This window comes from Pogoniulus pusillus, chromosome 6 (genome assembly GCF_015220805.1).
Source record: "Pogoniulus pusillus isolate bPogPus1 chromosome 6, bPogPus1.pri, whole genome shotgun sequence".
NCBI classification, from domain to species: domain Eukaryota; kingdom Metazoa; phylum Chordata; class Aves; order Piciformes; family Lybiidae; genus Pogoniulus; species Pogoniulus pusillus.
Window position 1 is genome coordinate 7520495 of NC_087269.1, and position 16212 is coordinate 7536706.

General features: G+C 40.8%; 1 protein-coding gene across 2 annotated transcripts in view; it reads right to left on the bottom strand.

Moving 5' to 3' along the window:
• TRUB1 (TruB pseudouridine synthase family member 1) overlaps positions 1-16212 on the bottom strand; it is a 37595-nt gene that overhangs the window by 12907 nt on the left and 8476 nt on the right. For both annotated transcript variants that reach the window (XM_064144323.1, XM_064144322.1), the window contains exon 4: positions 1513-1594. In XM_064144323.1, the coding sequence (XP_064000393.1) occupies positions 1513-1594 (82 nt within the window). The remainder of the gene's footprint in view (positions 1-1512; positions 1595-16212) is intronic.

The window sequence follows — 16212 nt, forward strand, 5'->3', positions numbered from 1 at the left end:
ACCAATACTGTTGTTCATGAGGCTGCATGATCAACTGGACCATGCAACTTGTTTAAGTTTGAAAAGGTAAGCAACTCAAAAAGGGCCTATTTTTAACCCAAATCAGTTCTCAAGCACCTAGTTTACCAGAAAGCTAACCCACCATAAGAGAGGAGGCAGTGCAGAGGTGGGAACCACTATAACAAGAGCTGGCAGTGAAAGAAATGTGCATGAAAATAATCTTCTAAATTCTGTTTGCAGGAAACAATACAAAACAAAAAAAAGCAAAATAGTGTACAAGAAACAGATTTTTAATTAGCTGACCACAGGACTTGCATCTACTTGAAATATTTCAGAGTTTATATGTGAGGATCTACAATGAACATTACTCGGTGCAGCAGAACCACAACATTCCATTTCCTGAGTTAGATGTAAAACCCAAGAAAGTGTTTTCTCTAACCATAATGAAGTGATAGCAGCTCCAACACCCTGTGGATTCTCAGTCCTTCAGAAGCTTAGAGAAAGACTTAGAACTTGTTCCTGAAGCAAAAGCAAACACTTCAACATCTCTGAACAACATTACCTAAGAAATAATACTACTTAGAGAGACCTATCAGGTTAATGTGGGCAAGAAATTCACACTTGCCTGCCTTGTGCAAAATGAAAAATATGCAAAAGAAAGAGATTGGGGTGAGAGGTGGAATCCAGGATATGTTTTTTCATCATGTTATTAAAAAAAAGATAATTTACTTCTTGTACCTATTACCAGGTACCACAAACAGTGTGGGACCCGTAGAGTTGCTTAGCAACCAGGTACTTCTTTGTTTTTCCCTTTCTTTCCCAGGTTGTGTAATGACTAATGACAAATAGACCTGGTGTGTCTCTGGCTGCTTTCACGTTGTTTCTAAGATGCCCTGACTATTGGGTGATGTTCATTCCAACTAAGCTGTAGTCAGGATTTGTTTTGAAGCCTTTAACTCTTATGCTACCGGTTAGAAAAGTTCATTTGTTAAAGCTGCTAGGACGCAAAATGCAAGCAAGAGCAAGATTTGGTAGGTGAACATCTGTAGAAAGTAGTTTATGTCAATCTCATTTTACATCATGCAGTCTGTGGTCAAAGGGGCATCCTAGAGGGAAGATCTAAGCACTTTATTGCTCCACTGGCCTTGAAGGGTGTTACTGAAAGAGTATTCATGGGACTGCACACTGAAAGAGGAGAAATTTACTGGACACAGCATGCCATTTGTCAGCCTGTCAAAGGTTTCAAATGACACAGCCCTGCCCAATTCTATTTTCTCCTGCCTAATTTAATGCCTGGTTTAGTTTTTTTCCCCAACAGAAATGAACACTTGCACTGGACATAATTGTATGAAACTGGTCTGAATTATACAAGTGCTGAAGTTGAAATAATCTTAGCTTGATTTCACATTTAAACTTAATTCACAGAGTCCTGAACATGTCTTCCATTTTCCTACGACAGACACCAGTTAAGCCTTCAAATTAAATCAAGTCTATAGATATATTTATGCTTACCATAAGGTTTTTCTTCAGTAACTTTTCCTGTAGCATCTAATGTATCAGTAGCTTTGCCCAGCAGTCCAATGGCAGTGTACTTCTGGGAAGGAAAAAGAGAGATTAGTCAGTCAGGTCTTCAAGGGTTTTTTCATTCAGGTTCTTTCTTTTTTATCTTTGATTTCTTTCTTTTTTTAATACATAACACTGCAATTACCAAGTACTTCTAATCAGGACAGGAAGAATAATATCTGAGTACTCAATCCAGCAACTCTTCAGGTAAGCAAAAGTAAAGACAAAAAGACGTTGAGCTAAACAAACTTTACATATGCCTATGGTTTTCACAACCCTATTGGGTTTTAGAAATCCCAGGATGAAACAAGATGGAATCTAATTTTTACTATAAATACATCAATACCATAAAGAAAATAACAGGGTGGTAACATGGAGGGGTTTGTGGGGTGTTACATGTCACTACTGTGACACTGAGAACCTCTCACAACTTCTCAGTTCCTTCACAATTTAGACAAAATCAACCTACCAAAAAAAACCAAACCCAAAGACTTCTGAAAGCAAAACATACACTTCACATGGCAAAGTACTACACAGTTGTGTCATGAAAAGCAGTGACACTCAATAGCCTAAAACAGGGATTTGGAACCTCTGGAACGTGGTAAGGCCCTTGTGACTGGCACAGAGTGCAGGCCACCGACTGGCATCTCTGCTTATCATGGGTTCTCCAAATATTTGTTTCAGGGTTCTTCTCTAAAGAATTCGTCAGTATGTTCATCTTCAGCTTGCAAGAAGGATGCTCCCAGGCCAGAAGCTCTTGTCCTTACTGCATTTCACCTGATGTCCTTATTTTCCATGTTTTGCCCCTAAGTGCTGCCAGGCTGTGGGCATATGACAAAATCTGCCAGGGTTGGCAGCAGGCTGTGAACCAACTGGCCCATGCCTTTTCATGTGCCTGCCAACACGCACAGGCTCACTCTAACACAAGTTCAGGTCAAGTTCAGAAACACCTTTAGGCATTACTCCTACTGGTTCAACCCACTGCATATCCCACTCCATTCCCCTCAACACTACACTAAGGTCAGAGGCCACCAAAATAAAGAATTTACATAGGCTGGAATAGAAATATCAAGGTGTTCTACACAGCTAATTCTCAGAAAGGTTTCAATGATCTTACAGAATCAGAGGATTACAGAAACATTCGGCTTGGAAAAGACCCTTGAGATCATCAAGTCCCAGCTTGGAAAAGACCCTTGGGATCATCAAGTCCAACCAACAACCCTACTCTACAAGGTTCACTCCTAAAACATATCACAGGATCACAGGATGTCAGGGGTTGGAAGGGACCCAAAGAGGTCATTAAGTCCAACCTTCCTTGCCAGAGCAGGACCATACAATCTAGCTCAGATCACACAGGAACACATCCAGACAGGTCCTGAAAGTCTCCAGAGAAGGAGACTCCACAGCCTCTCTGTGAATCCTGTTCCAGTGCTCTGCGATCCTTGCAGTCAAGAAGTTCCCCCTTGAGACGGAACCTCCTATGCTGCAACTTACCTCCACTGTGCTGCAACTTACATCCATGATCTAAGTTATATGCTCAAGCATCACATTCAAATGACTTTTAAACACATCCAGGGTTGGTGACTCAACCATCTGCTTGGGCATCCCATTCCAATGCCTGACCATTCTTGCTGGGAAAAAATGTTTTCCCAATGTCCAGTCTAAACCTACCCAGTCGCAGCTTGAGGCCATTCCCTCTTGCTCTATTACACTGAGAAGAGACCAGCACCGACCTCTCCACAATGTCCTTTCAGGTAGTTGCAGAGAGCAATAAGGTCTCTCCTTAGCCTCCTCTCTTTCAAATTAAATCTTACTCCCAGGTGAACTAACACATATTGAAGCAAGTCATAAAAGGATGTATCTCCTAGAAGCTGTCTGATCAAATCCTACAGGAATGCATACAAACAGGCACAGGCACTAACACTTTACTCTTTGATGAAATATAACCTTTTTCGTGTACTTGAGAAGTAGAAACATGCTCAGGCAGTACTAGTATAGGCTTATAAATCACACCTACGAAACAGGACTATGAAGACATGCCTTGATTTTGTTCCACTTGACAACCTGCCACTTCGATGTATTTCTTCAAGCGACTGTCACAAAATGGAAGCAGCAGCAATAGTCAGACAAAAGGCAGCAGAGTGCAGACTTTAATGTAACAGTAACTGTATTCTTTGCTTGCCACATTAAGGCTGCTCTTGTCCTGTCTGAATCCCCTGATAACTCTGCAAGCTTAAGACACTTTAAAAATCAAAACTGTTGAAGTTTTCACACTTTTGGAACACATGGAAATGAAAGGAAGAATGTAACGAAGGCTGCTCCGCAATGACTATTTTAATTGAAGTACAGTATTTGATTTTAGGACCACAAAATTGCCTGATTTCTGAAACATGTAATGATCATAGAACCAGTCAGGGTTGCAAGGGACCACAAGGATCATCTAGCTCCAACCCCCCTCCCATGGGCAGGGACACCTCACACTAGATTAGGCTGTCTAGAGCCTCATTCAGCCTGGTCTTAAACACCTCCAGGGATGCAGCTTCCAGCATCTCCCTGGGCAACCTGTTCCAAGGTCTCACCACCCTCATGGTGAATAACTTCTTCCTAATATCCAGTCTGAATCTACTCATTTCTAGCTTTGTTCTACCCCCCCCCTAGTCCTGTCCCTACCTGACATCCTAAAAAGTCTCTCCCCAGCTTTCTTGTAGCCCCCTTTATTGATAAAGTTCTTAACATTTAGTAGCATAGCTAGAAAGGAGATACTATTAAACAACCAGTCCAGAGGTTAATAAAAACATGTAAGTAGATGTTCATGATTCTAGCATGATAACTAATTTTAGCTTACTAGTAAAACTCTAAATGTGGAAGTCTGAATCCTCACACACCATCTTCAGATGTTTTCAAATCAAAGTCCTGGTACTGCTTCATGTTGAATCACTTTCTTCCTCTTAATTCTGGCTTGGCTATCTCTTCACCCTGTCTGTTGAATGAAGTTTTATTTGACTTATCAGCAACACAGTATCATCTGTTTATATGTAAACACAAAGTGTATGAACACTGTAGTCCCAAATCTCAAGTCTTGACTTCCCCTTTAATTTATGCAAAAGGCCATCCACTAGGTAACAAGAGCATCCTTAAAAATTAAGTCACAAATCCCTGCTCCTTACAGAAGGCTTTAAAGTCACAAAAGACTCAAGACAGCAATGCACTGTAACACAAAGAAGGCTGTAATAGGTCAGGAAATGAAGAAATATATTTGGTTTCTGATTGGTGTCTGGAGTGCCCTTGGGTATCTACAATTATACATCATAATTCTTACTAGCCACTTAATAGGGTTTATATCCCCTTTGTTAGCGTGCAGGACCTGCAGCTTGAGAGGCCAACCTTAACCTACCATTCCTCTTATTTTGTGTCAAAATTCAGTGATAACTCTCTTTAGACACTAACTCACACTGCCCTCAGAAGCACCCAACGGATTCTGAGTCATTTAATAAGTCTTTGGTGACCTTTTCTCACCTGTGTTGGCAATCATTTACTTCTTCCAGTTTTATAAAATACATCTAGGGGCATTCTGCTTGTACTCTCAGATTACAAATCACTGCAGGAACACAGACAGCAACTTGCTCACAACCACACTGCTTCTACCCACTCAACCCGAAACAAAAAAAGCAAGGCAGTAGGTGTAGAAGGCAGTGGAAAAGACTTGCAAGCACAGACCAGGACTGGAAACACTTCTATAGCGGCAGCTCATCAGAGAACACTCTGTCAATCAATAGCTCCTATGTCCTTGCCATCCACTCACCTCAGGAGGCCAGAACCCAAACCCTTTAAAGATTAAAAGCAGAACCTCAGACTTCCTCTGGGATTCTACAGCATGCAAGTGTATTGCATTAGAAGCCAAGATCGAGCATTCCCAGTCACAACTTGCAAGCACTGCAGCATTATGCATTAACTCCAGCTTCTAATGGTGGTCAGCATGGTCCCAAAGTGGAGACTCACCACTGTACAACTCTGAGAGCAGGCAGACCTTCCCAAAACTACCCTGCATTAGGGAACTGCTACATCTCACAGCCTTCTAGAAAACCATTTTCTCAGCATTATAGCAACTGAAACAAAAAGCAGCGAAGTGATCAGAAGCCTTCAGGCATAAGCACCTCTTTCATTCTCACTAGTGTGGAGACAGCCTTAAGAAGAGACTTTACAGCAACAAATCACTGAACTCTGTCACTAATAATGTGAAAACTCTGCCACACAGACCAGGAGCATGTGGTGGACGCAACCTCAACAGGACCAGAAAGACAGCCAAGTGCTTTGGCAGTAATACACTTTGTACCATACCTGTGACTAGAAAGAAACATGAATGCCATAAAATCCAAGACTGGAGAAAGAACAACATTACAGGAATCCATAAAGAAACACATTACAAACCCTTTAATAAATCTGACAGATCTTGAAAAGAGGAATTTCATTTTAGAGTCACAACCACAGGGCACAGTCAGAGTTCTCACAAATAAACTATATGATGCTTACAGCAGTGTTTTAGTATGAGAACAGCTATCATTTGGCTTCTTTATTTCACACCCAGTTTCAGAGAAGTCCTTATATGAACATGGAAAGGAGAAGTATACCCATAAAAAGAGAGAGAAAAAGGGCAGACTTTATCAGTATATATATTTAACTGTGAAAGGAGGAAGAAGAGGAAGAAGAATTCCCTCCCATTTGAGGGACTGTACAGCCAGCATAGCTATTAGCTGCACAACCCAGCCTAGGGGAGCTCCTAGAGGCTGAAGCCCCTGGGCTGACTGCCAGGCATGTCTGCCCCACTTATCAGTGCAAATGCCAGACAGACCATGGAATGGAGCTTCTCAGTTTTAACTGTTAATATATCAAAGTTTTATTTGGAAAGAAGCCAGAGGTTTGAAACCTTAAATGATAACACGTTTTAAAAGCTTTTTCAAACATGGAGAAGCAACACTTTGGAAGAGCTAGACAGAAACACAAGTAATTATGAAACAAGGTCACCAGTAGCTGTCAGAAGATTTTAGGATGGTTCCCACTGCAACAATTTCCCAGGCAAGCATCTCTCTGGAAGAGGCAGTTCACAAGAGTTCATCCAAGGATGACCCATTTTCTAATCACGGCAACAACTGAACACAGAAGTGTAAAAGGAAAATAAATAAATAAAGGCTACAGTCCCATGTGCAAGAGATGCCATATTCCATAACAACACAAAGTCAAGCCATGTAAACTGATGTCTGCTTGTAGCTTACAAGTGTGAGCAAAGCAAAACAAACCAACCAAACAAACAAAACTCAAAATCAAGTGCTCTTGAGAACCTGAAGGAAAACAGAGTGAGCAGACAGCAGGCAAGCACAGATCAGAATCAGTGCCCCTGAGCCAAAGCCTGCAGGTTTGGTTTGTGCACTCACATTTTAACAGACTGTGAGAGTGAAGAGGCCTTAAACTCTCAGTTTTACAGTCACATTCAGTTTGTGTATAATGATTTCTACAGCCAAACTGTGGTGGTCTGGATTTAATATTTATGTAACTTCTATTTGCTGTTTGGTACATTAGCAGGTACCAGTGGTTTCCAGCATGCTTTATCACCCACTAAACCAGAAAAGTGCAAGAGGTAGACAAACAAGCTGGAAAAAAAAACCAACTCAGGGTTGCCATAGCTGCAATTATTTTCCAAAACAAAGCACTCTCACTAAGCAGATTCCAAAATATTAAAAGCACAGAGCCCTAATCTCTTAAAAGCAGGTTGCACAGAGGCAAAATAAAGACTGCAGAATGAGGGAGGAGTTCCATATTTTACAACAGAGCAAATCCAAAATTATCAAGCACAGTACACATCCTCATTATATACACAAACATTTCAACTTCTCTTCTCTACCCTTCATTCTTCCTCCTAAAAGAAAAAGCTGACTTTGTGCTAAGCCCGCACTAAAATTTATATACTGCTAGAAGCTGTAATTGTGCTGTCATTGCTGAAGAACTATCTGATCTTTACTCTTGGATTAACAGGATTTTCTGACCTCTTATGTCAGCTTATTTTAAAAGTTCAAACCTATGGGGTGATAAGATTTTCAGCCTGAACAATCAGAACCACCTCTAACAGGAGAACCCACAAGGGATACTTTACCTGGAGTTCAGAGAAGCTTTAAAGTGGCAACTAAAAACTGGCAAGTTTAAGTTTTAGTGCTAGAGGGAGGGCAGGAAAGGGGGTAAGAGGGGGATCAATCCCCACAGTAATAGGAACACTACATCACCCAAAACAGCACCATGGCCACACATCACTTATAAACACAATACAGGCTCAGAGTATCCAAGAGGGGATTCTGCATAATGTGCAACAGCAGCTGCTTGCAACCCACAGCCTCTTTGCAAACCTTTCTGACACTTGCTCTGAGTGGCAACCTATCCCATTCACCAAAACGTCTCAGGCTGGCTCTTAAATTTCATCTTCAGCTTCAGCTCTTTAATCTCCTCATTTTGTCTTTTTGACATTTTTGACAGTTTTTTTTTCACTGAGAAGGTGACAGAATACTGGAACAGGCTGCCATGGGGGGTTGCAGAGTCTCCTCTCTCTGAGGAGATATTCAAGACCCACCCAGATGCACTTCTGTGCGAGCTGGTATAGGTGATCCTGCTCTAGCAAGGGGGTTAGAGTAGATGATCTTTTGAGGTCCTTTTCAGCCCCTAACCTTCTGTAATTCTTCTAGCATTAACACCACAGTCTATACAAAAAACCCAAAGATGACCTTCAGTTTCTATCCAAGTTCAAAGGAAAGTCATAAGCCTCTGCCCAGAAATACAGAGTGCTTCCAGTGGGGTAAGACTTTATAAGCACATACAAATTCACAGTTAAAACTGAATACATGAAAGCCTTAAGATGAATTCAAAGAGAGTGCTAACACCAAGAGACAAGGAATTCTAACAGGCAGTGCTAAGAGAGCATCTCATAATTACTTGGAAAGAATGCTACAAAAGCAATGGAGATTTCAATCTGTTAACATCTTTCTTCTTTTTTTTTACCTCTGTGATTTTTAAGAAACATAAAAAGCCTTGCCATGTTACAGCCTTGATTTTTATTCTTTTTTCAAACAAATGCAAGCAAGAACTGTCCATGTAGCACAGACACACACACAGCTGTAGAATGGTCAAGAGGAAAGAATTGCAACACTGACCTTGTGAATGGAAGAAGAGAAAAATCAGTAGATCATGCTTTCAAAATATTCTGTTTTTTTTTGGAGGAAAGAGCTGCTGCAGCACAATAGGTGCAGCCTCCTCAAGATTTTCAACAGTTTGAAAAAAAAAAGTGTGAATATTAATAGAGCATGAAGCTGAGCTGAGGCAAAGTCTCAAGTTGTGCCAGGGGAGGTATAGGCTAGATATTAGGAGGAGCTTCTTCACAGAGAGAGTGATTTCCCATTGGAATGGGCTGCCCAGGGAGGTGGTGGAGTCACCGTCCCTGGAAGTGTTCAAGAAAAGACTGGATGAGGCACTCAGTGCCATGGTCTAGTTGATTGGCTAGGGCTGGGTGATAGGTGGACTGGATGACCTTGGAGGTCTCTTCCAATCTGGCTGATTCTATGATTCTGTTAATAGATTAGATGCTGGGGTGAGCATATAAAAGACCCAAGCAATACACAGCATGTTAAGCCAGCTTACTAACAGCACCAGGGCAGGGAAATGGGTATCTGTATTACTTGACAGCTGCTGCTTCTACAACCTTGTTTCGAGGATACTTGGCAGGGCAACAAAGAGCTGATATTCAAATAGGTCTATTCTCTTCTTTAGATTTGTTACCCAAAAAAAAAAGGTTATAAAGAAAGCATCACATGATTTGCAGTAACAGGTGATCAAAGATGTTGACAGGATGTAATATTCAAGGGGCACATGCATCACCATTTTATCCAGCTACATTCCAGCCCTTCCCAATTCCTGCATCTTCACCTGTGCAGGCTTATTAGCATTCTCTCAGTGCATCTTGTTCTGCACAGACACTACTTCAAGTTTTGATAACACATGAAACTATAGCACAGGAAGTTCCACCTCAACATGATAAAGAACTTCTTTACTGTAAGGGTCATGGAGCACTGGATCAGGCTCCCCAGAGAGGTTGTGGAGTCTCCTGAGTATCTCTCGAGACTTTCAAGCCCCATCTGTATGCACTCCTGTGTGACCTGCTCTAGATGATATGGTCCTGCTCTGGCAAGGGGTTGGACTTGATGATCTCTGGAGGTCCTTCCAAACCCTAACACCCTGTGAACACCTACGCATTCTCAAAACACATCAAACACAACATCATTCATGCATTTTCTCAATCTTCCTTTTATAAAAGCATTCTCCCTGTGACAAAACAAGGAAGACAATGACAATTTCATAAGCTGACATTGACTTCTAGCCAGTATCTTGAGGCATCCAGGGAATAAGAAATTCATTGTCAGTAACAGAATAATGCACACAGGATGGAGACCAATGCTAAGTTGGCACAAGCAATGATAGGTCTCTCAATCAAACTCTACTCTGGGAAGAGGTTGTGGAATTACAATAGGAAGTTCTGGTTCTCTGAAAACTTTTTCAGGTGTCAAGAGCAGTCAAAAAAAAAGCAAACTGTTATAGGGATGTTTGGATATAGCTGTTACAGACTGCAGACATAAGTAGGGCAAGGTTTATTAATAGACATGCCATCTTTGCACTGTATTGTGCAGACATACAAGGGAGTATTCTTTGAGTGTTTGCACAATAATGTGACACGTACCAGGCAATAGAAATGTCAAGAGTTCTCTGTCCTGTATCTCTATTAGAGGACTGTAATACACTGCATCTAACACACAAAATGGTAACTGAATAGGTGCAATTAAGCAACCACTACATGTCAAGAAGAATTCACCTAATCAGCCTACAAGGGCTGAAACGCATCCATCAGCCCATGGGTTAACATTTCTCATAGAACAATCGCTCTCTCTCCAATCTGCCAGTCCCTGTTTCTCAAGGGAAACATATAAAACACCTTTCAAAACAAGTCTGGGAACTGAAATTCATAACTCCATTGGGTTCAGAAAAAAAAAACATGAGCTCAACAGAGATACTGGATTTATGGCATACTATAACATTACCTCACACTAACCTCTTCATAGGCCGCAACATACAATCTACCAGTCTCTCTCCTCCCCTAAAAGATAACCCTATCATCTTGTTCTCTCCTCTTCTATCTCCCCTCTAAGGCATCAACAATTTCTTTGAGCTTGAACAGAAGCAAAGGAACAACATTTTGTGTAGCTACAATCTATATTGCTTAAATGATCAGGTAACATACTGCACTTTTTTTTTTCCTCTCCCATCTCAATATAAATGAAAACTGAGTCAGCTCCTTGGTTACTGTGGATGGGATACCACCAGCAAAGAGGTGTGAGAAGATAAAAGGGTATGAACCACAGAATGAGGTGGTGTTACAGGTGAAAAATTTCCTAGGGAAACAGGTAAAGACCAAAAAAACCACTTGGCTTTCTGCAAGACAAATACAGACAGTCGCATACAATAATACTGCAACTAGGAAGCAAAAGAGGAACTAAAACCATAGATGAAGACAAGCAAGATGGGATCAGAAGAATCACTGTATCAGTTTAAGAACTAACACTCTATTTTGGTCCTAAATTATAAAGAAGAGGAAGGAACTTTCTGGACATTCTTTTGAATATAGAGTGGGTCAGCAGGGCATTGGCTGTAAAAGGAAAATAATGATAAAGTCTCTATCATTCACTGGGTTGCAAATTGGTATAAAAAGCCAATATACAAACAACTCTCATTTTTTGTTCCCTTTGCCTTCTGTTTTCCACCTCCTCCACTGCTCTTCTGTGCATGGCTGAATACTAATCTTGACTGAACTGGTAACATCTTGCTGGTTTTCTGTCTGGGGAGAGAGAAGGTGGCATTGGCCTCTTCTGGGCTGTCTTTGTCCATAGGGGGAGGATATGATTTCTCTATTATTTCTGAACTGTACATAATTGTATATAATTGTGAATACATGTAAATATCTTTTGTATATATGCTTGTAAATTTAGCTTGCTGTAAAACACAGCTTCATCTTACTTCCAAACCTTCTGAGCTGGTCTGGTAAATTTTATCTGGGGGTAATTTCTCAAACCCATGACAATCATTCATCAAGCAGTAATGGTTCTCTCTGCCTTGTGACTGGAAGCTTGGTTGATCAACTAGAATCAAAACCTTGCTACCCCACACAGCAGACAAATTGTTTTGTTACTCTGATTTATTAAAGCGGGTAATAAACCACAGCCCATCTGTGTGGAAGAGTCTGAGGTCTTACTGCCAACTGCTTGCCCACACAGGATTGTTGGTACACTACAAGCATTAACTATTTTCTTTCAGAAATGGTCTAAAATACCTACTTAAATAATTTAACTCTAACCAAACCTGAAATGCAGTCAAAAGTCCACGATTTCTGGTTTAGATCTGAGAAAGGGCTTGCATACCCAAGCACCTTGTTTTCTGTACTATACCAATTAGTCTAATAATCACAGTATCACAGTATCACCAAGGTTGGAGGAGACCTCATAGATCATCAAGTCCAACTCTTTACCACAGAGCTCAAGGCTAGACTCTGGCACCAAGTGCCACGTCCAATCCTGCCTTGAACAGCTCCAGGGACGGCGACTCCACCACCTCCCCGGGCAGCCCATTCCAGTGTCCAATGACTCTCTCAGTGAAGAACTTTCTCCTCACCTCAAGCCTAAATCTCCCCTGGCATAGCTTGAGGCTGTGTCCTCTCGTTCTGGTGCTGGCCACCTGAGAGAAGACAGCAACCTCCTCCTGGCCACAACCTCCCCTCAGGTAGTTGTAGACAGCAATAAGGTCTCCCCTGAGCCTCCTCTTCTCCAGGCTAAACAATCCCAGCTCCCTCAGCCTCTCCTCGTAGGGCTTGTGCTCGAGGTCTCTCACCAGCCTCGTCGCCCTTCTCTGGACACGAGAAACATTGCAACTATCCACAAATCTTGCCCTTACAAAAGGATGTGAAAAACACCAGAGCATGAAAAAGAAAACAGAACAAATATGCACTGTTTTCATTTTGCCATCTCCAAAAGAAAACAGGATGAAGCAAAGAGCTCAGCTGTTGATACTGTAGAGAAATCTTTACGAGCGCACACCATGAAGAGGGTCCTTCAAAAGGAAAGCCTGCTCAATTTTCTTGCACTTGTAACCCAGATATATGAACTGCAGCACAAACTGCTTTTGAAATACATTAAAAAAAAAAAAAAAAGAGTAATAAAATCCTGCAGTAAGGCTCTTCAAAAAGAAAATTAGGATTTCCAAAGAAATAGCTCTTACACTACCATGGTGTGCATGTTAATGTGCAAACACACAAATGTTGGCAGAATAGAGGTCTCAGAGAGGCAGAGTTCCTGTATTTCTCCTAAAAAGACAGGGGAAATAAATTTATTGCAGCTTCCACTAAGAAAAATGCTCCATGGGGAGCCCCACTGTATTATTGGATACTGAAGAGTCCACATGGGGCTTTGGTGTCTAACAAGCTGTAAACAAAGTCACAAGAAAAAGCTTTGCTAGCTCCACTGCTTATAGAGCTACTCGATGCGCTTTTTTAATGCATTATTAATTCACTGAACTCACTGCCAAAAGATGGAAGCTAAGGACTTAATTCTAAAACAAAAAAATCACTTCATGGAGAAAGCTAGCAACTTCTATTCTTGAGAAGGGGAAAAATTAAAGCTTAATTTTTAGGTCAATAAAATAACCTCAGGAGGCAAAGAAACAACATCCTTTATGGACACTCTGTTCCACAGCATCTGGTGCCATCCCTCTAGAGAAAGAATTTCTGTAATGTAAAAACTCCAATCTGAAAATCAACCAACTTAGTGTCTCCCTGAAACTCTCTTACATGATTTGAAAAAAATCCTGCTTTGGAAAGCCCTCTTGCATATGATACAAGTGTGGCTGGCCATGTTCTGAGACCTGATCACTCATTTTTCTTCCAGTATTCATAAGAAGTTACATTTAAACAAACAGAATAAATCAAAGTTGTTCCATATCAGGTCCCTGATGTATCTTAATCTCTTTTTTTGATTTCTAGTCACTCTACTCATTTGGAGCTCGGGTTTTACACTATCCAGTGATTATTTGTTTTTGGAGAGTGTTTCATTTTGGAAGAGCCACAACTTTTGAGATTAAATGTTCTATTTTAACTAGTCCCTGTCCAAGCTTGTGCAACCAGCAGGAACTACTAGGGCAATTCCCCCTCACATCACTGAGCACTTGAGTGTTCAGATTGTATGTGGACCGTGACAAGAAGTTGCATTCTGAGATACCAATATGCCCATGCTTTCTGCTCATCAAGAGGCAGTCATTTCAAGCACAGTTTGATGGATGGCCAAGTTCTGGCCTCATTCACACTAGTATGACTCAAATTCTCACAGGGTGAACCCAGATGTTAGCTCACCGAAAAATATGAAATTAAAGCATGGAATTGGAAGTCCAAAAATTTCACTTATCTTGTTTTATCCCACAGAAATAAAAATAATAACTGTTGGAAGACATCTCCTCCCAATGGAAAGTGTTAGAATAACGAAGAATCTCCTTGCTTAACGCTCTCTGTTTTTTTTTTTCTTCTCTGACAAGTCCCTGATCAGTTCCCTCATTATTTCCTTGTGGCAGCACAGCCTGGTAAATGAAAGGCTTTAAAACAGGATTATTGCTTAGGAAACTGCTAGCTAGTATTTTCTAATGCATTTCCCCCTTCCCCCCAAAAAAAATCACTTCTATATTGTATGTGAGATAGATTAGTCACCCCTAAGACTGAGTTGTTCAGGAACAATTTAACATAATATAAATTGGTCCATCCTCATTACATTCATTTTACTGGTGAATGTAGGAAATGTTTTCTCCTACTGCCTTTATATTGCAAGCACAATGAAACAATTTATCTCAAAATATATAATGTAGTTCAAGCATGACCAAGTCTAAGTCACAGAACAAAAGAAAGGGAAGTGATTTTCCCCTGGAACATGCATTAAATGATCAGTATTCAAATTTCATATAGAAAAGGATTCAACTTCTTCCCCTCATTTGGAATATTTGAAGCAAAATAAAGAAAACAATCAAAACCTAAACCAGATTGCATATATTTTTATTTCTGGATAAATATTAAGAACTCCCTGAGAAATCTGGGACATTAAGCAGGTATTGCCCTTGGCTGCATGATTCTATTTGGTTTGGGTTAATTCACAGGGAGGTCAAAGCAATGGAGAGCTGGATTTACACTCCCTGTATAGGGTGCATGAGCTGCAAACCAAGTGATAATGTTTAGAGCTGCCACACAGAGTCAGGAAAGTTTCACACAATGTTTGGGGGAAAAAAAACAAAACAACAAAACAGAAACAGTCCAATCTCTGGCAGAGCCACCATATGGAGTTTATGGCAGTAACATACGTTCTGGCCACTCAGCATAGCTCTGCTGCCAACAATGACAGACCAAACTAGTTCTTTATGAGCTACACTCCTAGAACCAAGCAGTAAATTCTACCGGGAGACAATCAGGTAGTTCATCTGAATCTTTACAGTCAGAGGAACAAAAGAAAAGCATCACACTTCAACAAACACTTCAGCATCCATAATGGTAAAAAATGATGAAATAAGACTATAAACTCCTAGCACACTTCATGGGATCCAGAAAGACAATCAAATCTATTGTAGACAGTCACGTATTAGATCTCTCACTATAAGCCACTATTGTCAGTGTGGTCAAAAACCCAAACAAGCAGACATCCATGGGAGATCCTTCAATATCCTCTCATATTAATGTGTTTCTAATTTATTGAGTTATTAATAGAATATAGAAAAGCAGAGACAAACTCCAAACAAAGGCTCATGACCACATCAGAACCCTCAAGCCCTTGCAGCAGTAGAGCGCATCTAGAGTGTGTAACTTTGCTGTCTCATTGAAGCCAGTGCCCACAGCCTACACCAATCAAAGGCCAGGCAAGAGTTGATGGATCTAGGGTAACTTACTGGACTGCTCCCTCTGCCCATCTCTCCTCTTTGCTCTCCTATCTTGCCCTTCAGTAGAAGCTATAAGCTTTCTTGAGCTACCTAGGGACAGACAATGTTTAGCTAAATAATGTTCCTACTGGCTACCAGATTTCAGACTGAAGTCACCATGGAACCTGCACATACTCCGTTTTGCCAAAAAGGCTGGAACTACTTCAGCCCTCACAGCTGTTTCCACTGTGAATATTAGCTTGATTCTTACTTGCTTTATATGTTTTTAAATCAACAACTTTCACATACTTAGCTATGATGATATAATTCACCTGAAAGTGAATCGATGCCTTTTTTAACTTACAAGTTCTTTGAAAGGAGATATCAGCTACTAACTGCTTACACTTCCCCTGCAAACTCAGCTCCAGCTGCTTCCTGCATGTTTGAAAACACAGGAGGCTCTGAAATCTGGTCCTACAAACCAAATGCAAACCCATTACTGTCAATGCAGAGACTGCCACCTGACTACAGGAAGTTTTGGATCAAACTCTACAGCTACGTCCTTTTATCCTTGTTGTATTCCCTTCTGTCAAATTATTTGTCTTTGAGCTGACTTGAAGACTGTCAATCAAA